The 18,778-nt window shown below is 35.8% G+C and overlaps 1 protein-coding gene across 1 annotated transcript; it reads right to left on the minus strand.

Moving 5' to 3' along the window:
* Positions 1–2,154: 2,154 nt before the first annotated feature.
* On the minus strand, positions 2,155–18,382 carry LOC127790337 (15-cis-phytoene desaturase, chloroplastic/chromoplastic). The gene is made up of 15 exons (XM_052319795.1): positions 18,126–18,382; positions 17,326–17,596; positions 17,114–17,246; positions 15,460–15,548; positions 14,749–14,806; positions 14,369–14,524; positions 10,790–10,938; positions 10,458–10,577; positions 9,664–9,877; positions 9,469–9,571; positions 6,609–6,656; positions 5,940–5,985; positions 4,708–4,895; positions 3,338–3,500; positions 2,155–2,607 (listed from the first exon to the last, which is right to left on the minus strand). The coding sequence occupies exons 2-15, from the start codon at positions 17,533–17,535 to the stop codon at positions 2,548–2,550; spliced, it is 1,737 nt and encodes a 578-aa protein (XP_052175755.1). The 5' UTR covers positions 17,536–17,596; positions 18,126–18,382; the 3' UTR covers positions 2,155–2,547.
* Between the last annotated feature and the right edge of the window lie 396 nt (positions 18,383–18,778).

Raw genomic sequence — 18,778 nt, forward strand, 5'->3', positions numbered from 1 at the left:
ATTAGTTTATTACATAAGTTCTTATATAATACATCTTAAACTAGTAATGTAATAATGGTTTTTTGATAATATAGATTTTTTGTTACTAAATAAGTGAACAATCATTATGCATGAGGATAGATGAGGTGGTCCTAAACTTCATTATAATTAATTAATATGGTAGCTAGAGTCACCATTTGTTAATTATAATGCTAATGTTTCTTCTTAACTATAGATTTGTGTGCACTCTTAGCTCCAAACCGAATTCAATTAAATGAGAAATTATGAAGGAAGAGGAGGAGGGGGAAAGCTGCAATAATTGATTAGACAAATTTCATTTAGGGTTTCAAAAGCTCTTCAAAAGTCAACAGTCGATATATAAATTAGATTATTTAATATTTATATATTTATTTTTATGACCCTACAGGTATTCCTTGTCTCAAAAACTTTAAACTTCTCTATTTATTCAAACAAGCATGAATTTCTAATCTAAGATCTTCATTAAAATCAAAGTTGATACAATGTTGAGAAACCCTTATTTGTTCCAAAAAAGAGGATTTAATTTTACTTGCCTTGAGATTACTTGTCTTGAAAAGAGCTGTTATACAAAAATATTAATTATAACAAAGATATGCTAACACATTACATTACACGCTAATGCGATTAACAAGCATACAAGCAACACAAATTATTAATATTAGCAACATTTTGAATCCTGTACCCCTTGGAATTGAAATTCAAACCCACAGCCTATATATAGTTGGTTATTAAAAATAAACTAATTAAAACTGTCTAAGACGATTCCCCCTGTGATAATGCCAACAATAATTAATACTATGTATGTATGTATGTATGTATGTATGTATGTATGTATATTTCATCTTTGAACTTGAATTGAATGCACAACTAAGGTTTACTACTATACATACATACTAATACACTTTTGAGGCATGTGCAATCATATAAAATATGTTGAGGCATTGTAATTTTTGTATTAAATAATTTTAAAATTTATATTAATGTATACCACATTCGTCTTTAATAATAAAATTTGACAAAAAACAGGGACTGAATTTAACAAAAATCGAAGTTTAATGATTATTGAAAAAAAAAAATTAATTAAAGTATAATGACTAATTTATTATATAATATAAAGCTTAGATGCCAACAATTATAATTTATCTTGTTGCTGTTAAAGTTAAGCCCCTGGTTTGAATTATAAATGAGAGATATAACAATGAGCTGTAAGTGATTAAAGTACAGCTAATAATATGCAGCAGCTAATGAATACGAAGGTCAAGGTGTCCCTCTTTTTTTATCTTGTTGCTTCAGCACTTAACGAATTGTGGGGTGCAAGTGATATATATTCTCGCAATCCCTTGGTCATGAAGATTGACTGACTTGGAAGTCGTTGATGACAAGATTTCCTGCAAAATTAAGCCATGTGGAGGCCGAGATTTCCTTTGATCTCTTGTTTCCGGCAGACAAACCTCAATCTCCATGCTTAACAAGTTTGCATTTATTTGGTAGGCGTCTTCTTCCTACTTCTGACTCTTCCAACGTGACTTTAGTTGCTAGTAAGAATTAATGTTACCCATAGAGAATCTTATTGCTAAGAAGATAAGATTATTATGTTTAATGTGCACATATAAAAACAAATATGAGCTTGCCAGCCAGCCAGCCATCTTAGAACGATGTTGCTGAGGTTGCTTTCTGCCTGCTGCCTTCATAAGCTGCCGCGTTTCCTTTGATTGAATCGTACAACCAAAGTGACTGCTTCTGCGTCTTCAACTTCAGCCTTATATATAAGCTTTTTACTTTAATTTGTTCTGATGCATATACTGGTTCTGGTTGGATAAGATTGAGAAAGGAAAAGTTGTGGCTTTCCTTGAACTGGCATTCCTTTCGTTTCATGTATCTAATTCTAGTTTAGTTGAGTTTGATTAATGTGGGATTCAGCCAAATAACACGAGTGTAGCGTACCGAAACTACTACTTTGAGCACTGATCCAAAGCACTAATTGCACAAATGACAAAACAATGCGCTTACAATTATATTGCGTCCTCGATCTCGAGGTAGCTCTCTATTTTGTAAGAACTAGAAAATGATCATTTTTATTTGCAATATTATCCTTAAGAGGCTCTCTCTGTTAGAGGGCAGACAGTAAAAAGAAAATTTCAAGCAAAAATGGTGAGGCTGCATCTCGCATTTTCATGAGATTCCAAGAATCTTGAAGCACAGATCAGACCCTTCTACCCCAGCAAGTCGTTCCCCCATTTGTAAGTTCTACTTCCCCCCAAATAGCAATGCTATTGGTACGCTCCAAATCATTACAAACACTTCTCTTAGTTCATAATTTTGGTAAGAAATGTCACTAGTTCTTTGTAAATATACTACTAATTTCTTTTGAGTGTACAAATTTCACATTAGATACAACAATGACGAGTGGATATTCTTCCACTAGTACATAGCTGTTGCAAAGATTAAAATTTTCTCGGTTGAGCAACATTTTAACTGCAAATATACCGTCTCTCCAGTCCCCCTCTCAATTTTGCCTCAATGATTTTGTTACACCATACTTGCTTCCACCAGCTTTCTCTGCCCCTGGGCTGCAAGAAACTCGTAATCCTGCATAGTTCAGCAAGCAACAGGTAAATTAATGCACAAAAACAGTCCCGCCTCTCTTTCCTTTCTGCTGATTTTCTATATTATTTTTCTTTTTATTTGTTTGCTCTATTTTGGTTTGTCATTCTTGTTTCAACTGGCAGTGTTAGATCGGGCTCTGGAAACAAGAGCCAAGAATTATGCTGCAACCCTTAATGCTGCTGACTAAGCAAGCCAGAAACACCATAAATGCAACCCAAGACTACCTACTCATTTGTATCCTTCAATATGCGAAACATTCAAAGGACACCTAGCACATAAAGATACCATGACATGTAAGGTGGCGATGCATTTATCTCACCAAGAAGCAAGCTGATAAAAATTTCAGAACCCTAGGGTTGGTTTGGTTATGTTTCAAAACTTTTTTCTGAACCGAACAAACTCAATCAATACATTAATTGAACTAATTCAGACAACTATTTTCAGCCACCTTAAAAAAAATATTTATTTTTCCTGGTTCAAGAATTGTTTCTTTGCATAAATGAGAATTATATGTAAAGATGTAATGTTATCAAAGTTCCAAATGGAATTCAGCTCGAAGAATGCAAGTCAAACTGGACAAAAATGCCTTCATTGACAACTAGGTCCATAAACATAATAAGGAAAACATAACCTCAGTAATATCTAGGCACTGAAAGAGATTACACATCCTACATCCAATTATAACTTGGGAATTGGGTACTTAAGAAATTACCTGTACAACAGCTTGGGCACAAAGCTTTCCTGATAGGACAGCACCTTCCATTGAAGCCAAATATTTTTGTTTTGTGTAGTCACCGGCTAAATAGAATCCTTCTATAGGGGACCTTTGCAAGGGACGGCATGGTTCACAGTTTGGGACAGTTTTATACACAGATCTGAACAGCAGAAATGATGGGGATTTAAAAGAAAATAAAGTGCAGCACCAAGCACATATTGGGTATTGAATTGTTGTAACCCAATCCCCCATGTAAAAGGGAGAAAAAGAACAAGAAAACCATGCTGGTACAGGTCATTTAATCCCATGTTACATGGACTCTTCCATTCCTTTGCATATCCGTGTCAATAGCATTGAGAGTACAAAACAATAATATAAAAAAAAATTAACCCTCTATCTACCAGGTTGAACTCTTAAATGAGATGGTGTTAAACAATTCAATATGGTATCAAAACAGCTAAAGATCTTGATGAGTTAAAACCTCATTGCTAACCCAATATTTAAATAGTTGCACATGTTTGGACTAATTCCAAGTAGGTATGCAGTGAAGTCAGGGCACACCTAGGTGACATGTTGAAAGTAAAAATAATAACATAAAAAAATAAAGTTAACCCTCTATCTATTAGTTGAAACTTTTAGATGAGATAGTGTTTAACAATTCAACAAATAGGATATGACAAGGGTACGGGTATTAGATATGTATCTGACACCCATATCAAAATTAGACACTTGAATTCTAGATTTTTTTTTTAATAATTTTTGAAGAAAAATAAGCTTATAATTTGATACTAAAGGTGATTTTTAAGATTTTAATGAGGATATGAGCTATAACTGTCATTGTCCGTCTATGTTCCCTTTAATTTTGAATATGTGCAGAGCTTGTGACATAATTTATTTTAGAATATTGTACATGTGAATATTTAACTGTCCATGACATGTCCACATACCTATACCCAATTTGTGGGCACAAAATACCTAAGTTTCCTATGATTAAATTTTTTTAAAAGTTTGATGCTTGGACACATACCCGCACCCAACACTCCTCACCAAGTCCATGCAACATAGTTTATATCTAAATCTGAATAAAGTGCCTAAGGCAGCATGGATATACTTATTCTCCTATAGTGAAAAATGGAAGTAATATTACAAAAACGCATGCAATGTTTGTGAGAGTAGAAGTCCAATGCAGCTCATGTTGCAAGCAGTAATCCAGCTATTATAACATGAAGGGAAATATCAGTCTATTAACTTTCAGGAACTGGATCCTTGATAAGGATGTTTTTACTCTTTGTGGTCTTTGTTTAGTCAGGGGTAACATACTCCCGTTAAACGTGAAGATGGTAAAGAAGTGGATTTAAAAGTCTAACCTCGGTGTTTTAACAACATGATACTTCAAAATTTTTGCTTTGCTCTGATCTGCACAAATTTCATCAGGGAAGAGTTTTGCAAGTTCCTTCATAGTAGCATCAATAATTTCTGTGTCACTCCGCGAAATCCATTCCTCAGCTGGTGCAAAAACCAATTCTAGCATAGACTGATTTGGATTGTAATATTCCTACACAATAGAAAAAGGCAAATATTACATTTTGCGGCAAACACGATGGCAAGGACTGAAGGTCTTCACCAAATAGATTATTGATAAGGAAACAGGGGAAATATTTGCAATCCAGCCAGATCAAATGGAGCACAAGTACTCAATCTAACCATAAATATGTTGAAAATTATACTTTTTCATGTGGTAGAACTTTAAGTATGTGGCACCTTCTTTAGGTATATGGTAGCATATTCAACTCCCCATATATATATACATATATAATGGGTAAGCAAAATGTTGATGACAGTGGCAGATCCAGGAGCTAGACCCCGCGCGGGGGGGGGGGGGGGGGGGGGGGTGATATATATGCTTTTATTCTAATATGAATTTTTGATTCTACCAATTTCCCAACTATGTGTGTGTGTGTGTGTTGGGGGGGGGGGGGGGGGGGGGGAGATGTATATGCTTTTATTCTAATATGAAATTGTCATTTTACCAATTTCCCAACTATGATTATAAACTAACACATGCCAAATATTTTTCATATGCAAATGACACCTACACTTATAATTTATGATTTGCAATATAAGCCTAAATAACGTTAAAGTTCTAAAATATCTAACCTTAATAATTGTATTAGCCAAAACAAATTCTTTTGGGGGGCTGTACATAAAGAAAAATTGGGGGACTAAACTGAAACAAATGGCTAAGTGAAGGTAGTAAAAAAAATTTGGAGAGCTAGGGGGACCACTGCCCCTTTGCATCCACCAGTGTTAAGAGGAAGTGAGCCATTGACCTTGCCATATCCCAAAAGTTCTTTCACTTGCTAGTGAAGGAAAATAAACCAAAATCATACAATAAGATCATGGACTCATGATAAAATTTCATATACCTTAGTGTGAAGTGGTCTTCCCTACCAATAATAAAATGGAAAGAATAAAAGAGTAAAACAAATAAAGAAGAAAAATTCGTTACAGGAGCCACAGTACAAGCTGATTTCAGCATTATTATGACCGAAACTACAGCAATTGCAAGTATATCGAAAGCTTGATTAACAATAATTACCTTACATGTTACAGACATGTCAGCATATACACTGAGAAGGGGACTTCTGCATGAAGAAAACTTAATCAATTAAAACTGATACTAAGACAAGCAACAGTTAGCACAATTGCATCGGATCGAATGAAATGGAAAGTGGCAGTGGAATAAGAACTCCCCTCATCCTGGGACAATCAAGATAGAAATCATAAGATTGGAGGCATGAATGGTCTATTCAATCATTGGTACTCAATGCCCTAGTTCTCTAATCCTTCGGATAAAATCTTTTTCTGCAATTTACATGGAAATCCCTCACAATACCAAACAATTTCCTCCTCCCCTGGCTGCACCACCACCATCACCCAAAAGAAAAAGGAACTGGGCAGAGAAGACTGTATAATGTTTAGGGTTGAATCAAATACTATGAGAGGTGGTTTTATCAACATTACATTCATTCAACAGGCTGTTCTTAGTATGTTATAAGAATGAGCTTTGGTGAACTCAAATATCAGCTGTGCAAAATGCAGAATCAGTGGGAGGTCTAACAACAGTCGAGTACTAAGCACACAACCATAAAATGGATAGGTAATGGGGAGGGGGAAAAAACAGAAAGAAAAAGAAAGATGCAAGCTATGTATTTCTCTTAACCTGATTAATAGAATAAGAGATTAATATTATATGTATGAAAATGACCTGCTAAAAAGTAAATGATCATATGTGTTCCTCAGCTTCCTGTCAAACCTGCAATTCAATCCATCACATGTCAGAAGCAATAAGAGTTTTAACATGCGAAGGTAAATGCTGCCCCAACCCTAAGAAAAACTGTGTACAGAGTCAGACAGAATTTTCATGGAATAATAATGTCAGAATAAGCAGGATGTAAATTCTAGCTGTAAGTTGAGAAGTTTCATCACACAGGAGTGCAAGATTTACTTGGGATTGGGCCTCCAAACTAAAATTAATGCAATATTGAAGGTATTTACTGCACCTTCTATCTAGGCAAAAAAGAAGTGAACACTGAAGAAAATGTGTTGAAAGTTGTCCGTTTTGCTGATATTTCTTTGTTAAAATTTTCTGTTATTTTTGAATTTTTCAGTTTTTGATTCATGCAAGATTTCAGGAAGAGAATCTATTTTTACCTTTGAATTTAAAGTCTTGATTTATCCAGATTTTTAGGACGCAAATCTGGATTACTTGTTGCAGTTATTTGTCTATAAATACCTGCTAAATGATAGGTATAAGATCAATTATTTATCCTCTTTAAGTTCTTCTACCTTCCAATTGGTATCAAAGCACTCATGGATCTTAAGAGGGTCTGTAAGAAAAAGAAATAAAGTTTCTTTGAGAGAAAAGCTGTGAGGAACCCTTTCCAAAAAACCTTAAATATAAACCTTCAAACCTGAGATTCTTCAAATGGCCTCAAGCAGTTTTTTGTCTTCACCTCCTATATTCTCTGGTTAAAATTATCAGTTGTGGGCTATCAAAATGAAGTCCTATCTTCAAACCTTTGATTTGAAGGAAGTGGTGGAAACTGGCATAGATCCACCTCCATTGTCAGATAATCCACTATGGCTCAAAATTAGGCATCATAATGAAGAAAAAGCAAAGAAGTTCAGGGCAAAAAGTTGTATTTAATTTCAGTCTCTGAGGCAATTTTCACAAAAATCATGGCTTGCGAAACTGCAAAACAAATATGGGATTGGCTAAGGAGGAGTTCCAAGGCAACGAGGCAAATGCAGGTTTTGGATCTCTGAAGGGAATTTGAAATTCAGAAAATGAAGGAATGTGAAAGCATCATGGAATTTGCTGACAAGCTCATTGCCATTGTAAGCAAAATCAGATTGCTTGGGGAAGAACTTACTAAAAGAAAAATTGTAGAGAAGATTTTTGTACGCCTACTTGAGAGGTTTAAGTCAAAGATTTCCTCACTTGAGGACTCTTAAATATCTTTCACATATAACTTTTGCAGAGTTGATAAATGCTTTGCAAGCTCAGGAACAAAGGAGAGCTATCAGGAAAGAAGTGACTGAAGGAGCTTTTCAGGCAAGAGAAAAGGAGAAGGCTCAATCAGGTGGCAAGGGTAGAAAGCAATCTGGAGATGGGAAACGCAAGAAGGAAGCTGCAAGCAGTAGAGATGAAGGAAAGAAAGACAAATATCCTCCATGCTCACGCTGTAAGAATTGTAGGAAGAAATGACTGAATTCAGATTATCATTCCACACTAATGCCATTCTCTAACTAATATAGCCTATTTGTAGGCTATTCTCTCTTTCAGTTATTAGGAGAACTAAACAGTACAAACAAGGAAAGCAGTAAGGTACAACGACTAGCTATTACATGTAATATGCTATGTCTAATCTACCTTTAGGGTCGTGACAATTCCCCGCTCTTTTAGAGAATTCTTGTCCCCATGAACTTACAGCACTGGCCCTGTTCAAAGCGCGATTGATTATGAAGTCTGGTTTCAGAATTCTGAAAAGCTGAGGTTGCTTGGATATGCAGAAAGTGATTGGACAGGATTGTGTGATGACATGAAGGGCACCTCAGGTTATTTATTTAGCCTTGGTTCAGGAATTTTCTCATGGAGTTCAAAAAAGCAGGAAGTTGTTGCTCAATCAACAGCAGTGCAGAATACATTGTTGTTGCTACTGTTGTTAATCAAGCTATTTGGCAAAGAAAGGTGCTGACCGATTTGAATTTCATTCAAAGTGAAGCAACTAATATTTGTGTTGATAATCAAGCTGCAATAGCAATTTCAAATGATCCTGTTTTTCATGGTAGGAATAAGCATTTCAAGATAAAATATTATTTTGTTAAAGAAGTCCAGGAGAACAAGGAGGTCATTCTTGTGCACTGCAAAACTGATAACCAATTGGCATTCAGACAAAAGCTCTACCAAAGTCAAATGTTTGAGCAACTGAGAAGAAACATAGTTCTTGCAGCAAAAGACACAAGGAGGAGTGTTGAAAGTTGTCCTTTTTGTTGATATTTCTGAGTTGTTATGATTTTCTTTTTCTTTTTCTTTTTTTGAATTTTTTAGTTTTTGATTCATGCAAGATTTTAGGAAGAGAATCTGTTTTTATTTGAATTTAAAGTTTTGATTTATCCAGATTTTTAGGATGCAAATCTGGGTTATTTGTTGAAGTTATTTTACTATAAATACCTGATAAATGAATAAGAGAGTATAAGATCAATTTTTTTAGCCTCTTTAAGTTCTTCTATCTTACAACATGCATGAAGAGTGTGATTAAGTGAACTGAAAACAAGAAGTGATCCTAGAGATTCCACAGGAGAAAACAGAGATGCCGTCTATGTTACCAATCATATACAAAGTATAGAACATTGATATGTTGCTTGCTAAATCATGATTTCCACAAATGAAAAATCAATTGTGTGTGTCTGTTAACTTCTTTTCCTTCATATCTAGAAATTTCTAGGCCATACCAATGGAAATCTGAACATTGTCTTTAAGAAGTGGCTGCATAGCCCTATTCGTTAACCAAGTTTCTAGTAAGCATGCTCAGTAGGATGGAAACAAAAAGAATGATACTAACCATATGTGAACGTTTATAACAGGAACTCCAACTAGTTTATCTAATTTTTTGAAGTATGGAACCTCTTTCCAGTCATCCGGCAAAAGAAGCTTCAAGATATCAACTAGTAGGACGAAATGTTGTCAGTAATATTGGACTATATGGTGGGGGAAATGGGGTTAAATCATATAGTTACTGGAGAAGTAAACACTATACCTGGAGTTGCAAACACATAAGCATCTCCACTGATAACATTACCATTATTTAGTAAAAAGCTCTTCACAGTTCCATCTTCATTCAACTCAATTTTTTGAATTCGAGCATTAAGTTGGACTTCACCTCCCAGTGATTGAATGTGATCAACAATTGGCTGGCAAAGTCTCTCCGGGGGATTACCATCCAAGAATGCCATCTTTGAACCATGCTTCTCCTGTTTATGTTTGAATAATGCAAGTAAGGTGGAGTCATATTCTTAATATACATGCGGACCTAAATCAATTAGAGTACACAATACCAGGAGAATCTATAAAAACATTTAAAAAAATACTGAAGTACATAAAGAAAATTCCAAACACTGTTTGGCCTCTTGCATTTCAATGAAAGGGAAAAATTAAATTTTTGCTCTCACTTTGAGTTGAGCAGATTCCTAATATCTAAAAATGACATCTTAGTTCAACATCTAATAGCTGCTTACATTTGTCCTGTAGTTCAAATAACATGGGCACCAATATTGAGCTTGAAAAGAATTTCCTTGAACAAAGTACTCTATCTTATGTTTACAGGGAAATACTCGGTGGAAGAATTAAGAAATGAACAGGGTATTACAATCATATAGAATGAAAACTAGAAATGACAATCTAGAAGATTATAGTAACATGTAGCTTGGTTTCAGAATCACATATGTTGTAATGAATATTCCAAAAGTTCTTTTAACGATAATCTTGCTAATCCTGTATCACATGACAGAAATAATATTTAACTAAATTTTCATGTTACAAATATTATCAAACCTGAAGAAACCGGTTCAAAGCAATCAAAATACACTGCATTGAAAGTTCATCAGGGTTTATGAAGTTTAATGCTTTAGACATGGCAATGAACACCTCAGTGGTCACTCGATCTGGTACACCCTAAAAGAAAGAAAGAAAAAAACCAGAGAAAATAGTTAGTTACTTGCAAAGTTTTGAGGCAGTTAAAGAAGACAATCAAGCGTAAAGAAGTACAGCCTTCCAAGCTAACCTAAGGCATAAATGATCCAGTCAAACTAACTTCATTATGTGAAGCCTTATTATCTATGAAACAAGAAATGCATTGGCGACTGCAATTGAAATGACTATCATACTTGTTTCCTCATCCAGTCTTTAACAGTTAAACCATCTTGAGCTTCGACATAGGGCTGCCCACCTATCATTGCTGGCAACAGTCCAATTGCAAACTTGACTTTCTCAGGCCAAGTAAGCATTTCATTATTCTTTAAGATGGCCCAAATCCCTGTGTAGCACATTAATATACAAGAAAATTACATGGTAAAATCAAGCATATCCAAGGAAACAAATGGCATATGCACCAGCAGTGTGCATGCAATAGATTATGCATTAAGTGATTCATCAGGAGACCATGAACAGAAGTTCTAACTCTTAACCATATATAGGGTTACAACATGGGAAATGTTAAACAGTTATATTTATTTATCAAAAAATATCATGAATAATTACTAAACAATTATATAACACTGAACTTAACCATGAAAACCAATAGTGAAAAGGATAAACTAAGGAGTCAATCCCCCCCACACACACAAACAAAAAAAGAAAAGAAAAAAGAAATCCTCAGTAAAACAAAGAAATATAGAAGTTATATTGTTACCAATACATCAGAACTAAGTTTAAGGTAATCTAAACATATAGACTATGGAGGCTACACAATGAGATGAGTACTCCAGAACCATGTACATAGTTCACAAGAGGATATTTTTTTCTAGCTACACCTGTTAATGCATTTACTATTGGTAGATAAAATTTAATCTACCAGGCAACAAGTAAAATCATGGCTCTTTTAATCATTATAGACAATGATTTTTGTGTGGTCACAAAACCAAGCCTGTCAATAGTCCAGGGCCTGGAGTAGATCTAACCAGACTCGATTGAATGCAACAGATAATCTGTATACAATGATAACTAGTTTCAATGTAGCAGTGTCAGATCTGATTTGCTAATAAATAGAATCTGACCCAGATCTCCCAGCCCCCTTCCGCTTCTTGCATCCCATGATTGGATCTTAGTATGAACTCATGTTAGGGTATTCAATACATATTGAAAAGTAGACCCCACAAATGGTAGAAATCATAATTGCAGAATAGATAGTATGGCCCTATCCAACACTCAAACTATATTTTGAAGAATCTTCCTACTCCAACAAAATTTGGAATATTTTTTAGTATTTTTTTTTCTCCTTGATCTCTTTAAAATAGAACCAGAAATAATTTCTTTGAAGATTTTTCAAATTTTTTTAACCCTATAGAAATTTTGGTACAAGAGTTGTTGTTCAAATAGACATCTTATTTTCTTAAGACCCTTGAAAACTAATATCAAATTAGTACTCCTTTCTGGTAGCTTTATCTTCAAACAAATATTCAATTTGGTAGTTATGAAGCTAAATTATGACTATTAGAAAGGAATTAGTATTAGCCTCATTCCTTTTGTCCATTTTTCTCTTTTTCTTTCCATTCTTAATTCTGAATGCTCAACAATAACAAACTAAAATACAAGGATAAAATATCAAGAATATTGACAAAATTTGGAAAATAATAAGTAATAACAAAAAGGGTAAATTACACACAAACCCCTTATGGTTTGGGTCATGTTATAGAACCCCTTGTTTGAATTTGGAATTATGGCTTCCTATGATTTCTTTTTGTTTCAATTGGCAATTTCTTTCATGTTGTAAGTTAATGTTGTTACTGAATTATTCAAAATTATGTTATTTTGGCTTGCACATCCACATCCATATGCCATATAGGTGCAAGAACGATGTAGTTTGGAACGGGTCTACCAAAGGTGTTACAACTTACAAAAGGTTTTGATATGCCCTGCAAAACAAGTGGATAAAGTGGATTAGCGAAAATAAATGAAAGAGTCGGAGAAAGGAGACAGCGCCACATGGCTAGGTGGGGAACCCCGTGTGCATGGCCGCAACCCACCACGTAGGCACTGCAGCAACCCCATACGCGCCCGCACCCGCGTCGCCACACCACTGCCCAGCCCTGCGCACCCACCTGTGCAGCCACGGGTGACCTAGCTCTCCCACGCTACCAGCACCCCCGAGTGACCCCCATCTGGGGTGCCCCGAGCCCATGTGGCCCTGCGTGCTATTGGCCCTCTTGCTCGCGCGTGCTCACGCCAGTAACCCCGAGTGACCCTCACTCACGGGTGCCATGGGCACGCCCACGATCAGCATGCCATCACTCTCGCTAGACCAGCTCAAAACCACCTCGAGTTACTCGCCTAAGAAATCGGGTCACCCGACACCTGGTTACCTCTTCCATCGCTATAAATAGGGGAGTCCTCCCCCCCATTCAGTATGCAATCTCTGACACTCACACTTCATGCATTCAACTATCCTTTTGAGAGGCTAACTTAGGCATCGAAGGGTCTACACGGGAATTCACACCCGCACCCCTAACCTATTCTCTTTCCAAACAGGTCACCCATCGCTTGGAAGGGTCATCCATCGTTGTAACTCTCCCCCGAGTGAGTCATCCATCACTGTCACTCTCCCTTGAGTGAGTCATCCATCGCTTGGAGGGGTCATCAGGGGTCATCCATCACTGTCACACTCCCCCGAGTGAGTCACCCATCGTTGTCACTCTCCCTCGTGTGAGTCATCCATTGTCAAAACAAGCCATCCTTGTGCCATCTTAAAATGGTCTCCCATACATAAATTTATTGTTGTAGCCGTGCAGCAACAGGTTCTAATTAAAAAAAACAAACCAACCATAGGGAACTAGAATAAGGGGTGTTCTTGAAAATGACCTAAATTATATGGGGTCTATATCAAATTTATCCTAACAAAGAAGAACAAGGAATAATAGGCAAAATAAAATATCCAAATAAACATAAAAGAACTAATAGTTCAGAATATTGAATGTAACGATAAAAGAATAAAGTCAATATTTTCTGAGAGAAAGGAATTGAAAGCATCAGTTTAACTTCAGTTCATTTCTGTACAAACTGTAGGGTGGATATAGGGGGGAAATGAATCGAACATTTTTGTTCCTTGCATTGCTGCTTTAATAACATTATCATATTCTAAAAATAATTTTTTTCCCCAGATTAGGTCTTAGATTGGACCTGATTAACAATTGGATCAGCTGGATCCGATCTCTCAGACTTCATATCTGAGTAGAAGGATATAGAGCTATCAGGTCAAGTCTGGATCAAATCAGATCATTTGACAAGCCTAATTCTCATCTAGAAAAAGGAATTAAGAAAAAAATGAAAAAAGAAGACCTCTAAACAAATGAAAGGAAAACTCTTGAAGATCGTGATTCCAACATGTGAATCTCCAAGATTCTCTTCCCACATTTAATCAAATAAATGACAACCCAAGCATTCACCTTAAAATCATTCAAATTATCAGGCTACAGTTCTGTATCTTATTCTGGGAATGACAATGACCTGCAATTCTCATACTGAAAAAGGAACCAATACCCCTCCAACATTGGTTTGCAAGGAGCGTTTGTGAAAGTTTAGCCTAGTAGATTAGCAGCATAGACAATGCAAATTAAATAGTATTGAGAAAGTTCAGAAATTGAATTTCATTATTCTCTTTTAATCTCTTAGTCAAAAAACAAAAGGAAATTAGGTGATGAAAAGAAAGGTGAAAATGATTTGCTTTATATTCAAAGCAGTGATTATCTTACCATTTAATGGTGCTGGTAGAACTTCAGCGAAGTCAAATCGGCTGAACTCCCCTGGCTTATTTGGCATTGCAAATATCATAGAATGTTCTTTCCACTGCAACCTATCAGTTATACCAAGCTCTCCAAACAGGTTCTGTACATTTGGGTAAGCCCCAACTTGAAGAAAGAAACAACCAGATTTATCAAGCCACAAATGCAAAACGACAAACATTCAAGACACGACAAAAGTTCATTTACCAGGACAGAATACAAAAAAGATGTGAATGACGGAACATGGACAAGGAAGACTAAATAGGTGGTGGGTCTAATCCATCCTGAAGTAAGATGCTAAAAGGAATAACAGTTAAAATGACAAACCTCAAAACATTAGTAAAACTTACAAAATATATGTAATCCAGTCTCATACCAGTCTCCATCCTCATCTTTCCAAGCAGCCACCTGTACAAGTATAGAGTGATAGTGTTACCGAATTACTTTAAGTGAACATTTAAGTATGAAGCTAATTTGTTTTATAGTCAACCTTGATATTTTATTTTCAGTGTGTAACTACACTTCCCAAAAATATGATCCAAAATCAAAATTACTATACTATCATGCAACTTTGGCACATGTAACTTCCCACTTAAAGCCCCGCCAGCAAACATACAAGAACATGCACACAAACATATCCAAACATGTAATTGAAGTTTCTTTTACATTAAAAAAAATAGTTTCTTTTGAGCTATCTTTGAGAAAATATCTATTTAAAATTTGAATTTTATCTTTTCTCAATAATCAAATTAAAGCTTTTTCCCACAGAGAGGAATAGCCAAAAGATTATCACCACCATCAAACACACACCTCTTGAGTCTTTCTACAAACACACACAAAAAGAGCAGGACCTAAAACTTCAGCCAGCAAATAAAATGAGGGCAGTCACCTATTCACACAGAGGGCAGACAATAATTTATCTTTTCCAATCAGTACGAGATCAAAAACAATAAACGAGCCCAAATCTATACGGCATAACAAGAAAAAGAGAATAGCAACAAGAGAGAATGCAGCTATGTCATATCTGCAATAAGAGGGAGGAAATAGACCATATCACTAACCTTTCCACCTAAAAGATTCCTCGCTTCCAATAATAAAGGTTTATGACCTGCATCTGCCAAATATTTTGCAGTTGATAATCCAGCCAAACCTGGAAGAAAATCAAAGGCCATAAACTACCATCATGATGGAACAAGACATAAAACATAATTATTTTCCAAATACAAGTATAAAATCTGACAGGGTGAGCACACCATTAGGCATTCACTCATATAATTTTCAGTAGGTAGCTAAATGCGAGGCTATTTTGAATCTTTGTGGCATTTACACCTTCATGTATATTTTTAAAAAACTGCAGCTAGAAGAGCTATATTGAATTGAAATTCCACCGGTCTATGTTTAGACAAACATGAATCTCAACGTAGCAGCTGGAAATAAAACAACACACTCCTGCATTTATATACATTGTTAAAGCAATACAAACATAAAAGAGCTCTGCATGTTTAAATTCAATCGGTTAGTTCAGCAAAACAGGAATCCACACCAGTAATTCAACACCAGTAATTCAGACCACAATAAAATAACAAATTGGGAGGGATTTCTATTACATCTGATGCCTCAATATAACAATAAGGAGTTGCACATAAGGACAAATAAACCCAGCCCTCTAGGGGCCCAATCCTGCAACCCTACTAAGAGATGTCACAAGAGAACTCAAACTCTAACTAGATATTTATTATTTATTAATTTTGTTTCTCCAGATGTTTGCAGAATTTAGCCGTGTTAAAGAAAATTAGTCAAGACAGACCCACCTTGCAAGGTCCATCACACAAAACTGACTTGGCCTTCATATTGTTTCCTTAGTTCCCTACTTATTGGGTTAGTCATTCATGATCCTCATTCAATATAAATGTCTTATGGGCCCCATTTACTTCAACCTGTGTAATTAATTAACATTCTTTCCTCTTCTTGTAGAAAATCATACTTGTACATTTCTAGTCATATAGCATGCATATTCTAAGCATAATGACATAAACTTGAATTCTAGACATATCATCAAATTAAATTCCATCAAAAAACCAATACAATCAATGTAATTATGTAAATATAACTAAAAACACAAGAAGCCATATACACCAGTCTCATGTCATCAATTATATACAATCCGACGACTAGAATCTACAATATGACAATAACCTTCCATTCTTCAGTCTAAGCCCCTCAATGCTCCACCAGTATGTGTGTGGTAATAAGAACTATGTGAGCTGTGAAGCTCAATAAGATAATGCATGAACACGGTTATTGCATGCACACATTACATGTTATCTCATTGAACCACAGTTTTATATGTTGCACTATTATATAGCATGATAGAGATTATATGCTAACAACTGTATTTGAGAACATACTAGGTTCAGTACCATTCTAATTCAGCCAGTAAGCAGAAAGAAGTTCCTAATGACTATATATATCCCAATCTAAATGAAAGAAAGGCGCCACCAGCAACACAGAGGGACTGATGAATAAAAGATACACTTCTTTTTTTCTTAATTTATCACTTGAATAAGTCAACCAGATTAGGCAACTTTCTTCGTCAAGTTAACTACTGGATTTTGTAAACGAGAAAAAGAGAGAAAGAGAGAGAGAGAGAGAGAGAGAGAGATTTAAAACGTACAACTGGAAACTCTTGCTAAGGAAAAATTGAGGTTATTTTACCTGCACCCGCAATTACAACCTTCAGCTGCTTATCTGGTCGGGGAGCCGTACGGAAGAATGAAGATAAATAAGCTGCTTCCAAAAAATTGGAAGTGCTCTCAAGATCTGGTCTTGGATAGTCAATGCAGACCACCTTCAATATAAATAATTAATTAATTGTTAAGTAAATCAACAAAACAACCAACCAACCCTATTAAGTTTGTAAAGCATACCTGCAAGGGGCACACGCCCTTCTTCGGTCTGGTTCTAATAGCATTTGCATTAGGAATTCTCAACCCATAACCCACGGAATCAGTCCCTCCAAATGATAGTACATTGGTTTGCCTTGAACCACATATCCAAGTAGATTGTGGGTTCCAAAAGTTTATTAGATTGCTTTGCCCACTCAGGTTGAGGGCAGAAACATGTCCGAATTGAGACATTTTTACCAACCAACACACAAACTCAGATTCTGGGCGAACTTTTAGAGATAGAACTCAATACCTGCAAGAATATACCACCCCTGCCATCACAATATATTTACACAGAAAGAAAGCAGTCGAAATTTCTACATCAAAACCGACCTTTGCCAGATATAATATTAAGAAAGTAAAAGCAGCGAAACAATCGGAAACTTCAATTTGTTAAACCCAGAGATTGTTATTATACCATAATGATTCTTCCACCAATTGATTGAGCCTCATAATTTGCTCAAGCATACCTCTTTTTTTAACTTCAACTGTTCCCACCAAAATTCAGTAACGGGTTTTGAAAAATTAAACAAGAACCCACACAAAAACCCGAAATTATTCATAAAAGAAGGGAAAGTTGAAAAACAAAAGAACCCATATATCCCAACTTCTTCAGACAACAGTAAAACACCAGGGAATGAGTAAGTGGAGTCCCAAGAAGCTTGGTTAAAATGAAAACCTTAACTAAAGAAGGTTTGATCTAAAAAAGGAAAAAAGGGAAAAGTCCCTCAGGAAAATCAACTCAAGAACAATTGGGTTTTGAAATCTGAAAGCTAGATTACCTTTGGGGCAAAACAAGAGCGAGCTTGAGAAAGCCGGGTTCCGATGCCCTCAAACTGAAGGACTGTAGAAAAAGAAGAGATTCAAAACAGGGCAGAAGGAAGAATTGAGTTTGGGACAAGGAACGATAGCACCGGGTATTGTGGAGCCTTTTTTTTTTTTTTGTGTGGTGGTTTTTGGCAGTTACCCATTAGCAAATGGTGGGTGATATAATGAACTGCGTGTTGTTTGTGGGTTTCGGCCACATCCGCAATTAGGACAAGCTTTTGCGTCTTGCCGTGGGATGGAATATTCATTCACTCAAATCCAAGCTTTATTCTTTTTTTTGTTTTGGCCGCTTTCGCAATTAGGAGAGGTTTCGCCATGGCTTGGCATATTCTATTTCCAATCCAAACCAAGCATTGCTCAGTCACCCAACCAAACTGCACTCTTCCATTTTCGTGACTGGCCCGTCGCCCGTCGGAAGTTTGCCGTGCTATCTAACTTAAAGAGTAAAGATCGTTATGATTAGTTGGACATCTACATCAGATTTAGTGTTGTCTCCCATGTCAAACTAATTCCTTACTTTAAGGTCAAAATTATCCAAAAGTTGTTAGGTTATAAGTTTCTAAAAATCATCCCAATTATAATTGAATAATAAGTGGTAATATTGATT

The sequence above is a fragment of the Diospyros lotus genome, chromosome 14, assembly GCF_014633365.1.
Source record: "Diospyros lotus cultivar Yz01 chromosome 14, ASM1463336v1, whole genome shotgun sequence".
Taxonomy (NCBI): domain Eukaryota; kingdom Viridiplantae; phylum Streptophyta; class Magnoliopsida; order Ericales; family Ebenaceae; genus Diospyros; species Diospyros lotus.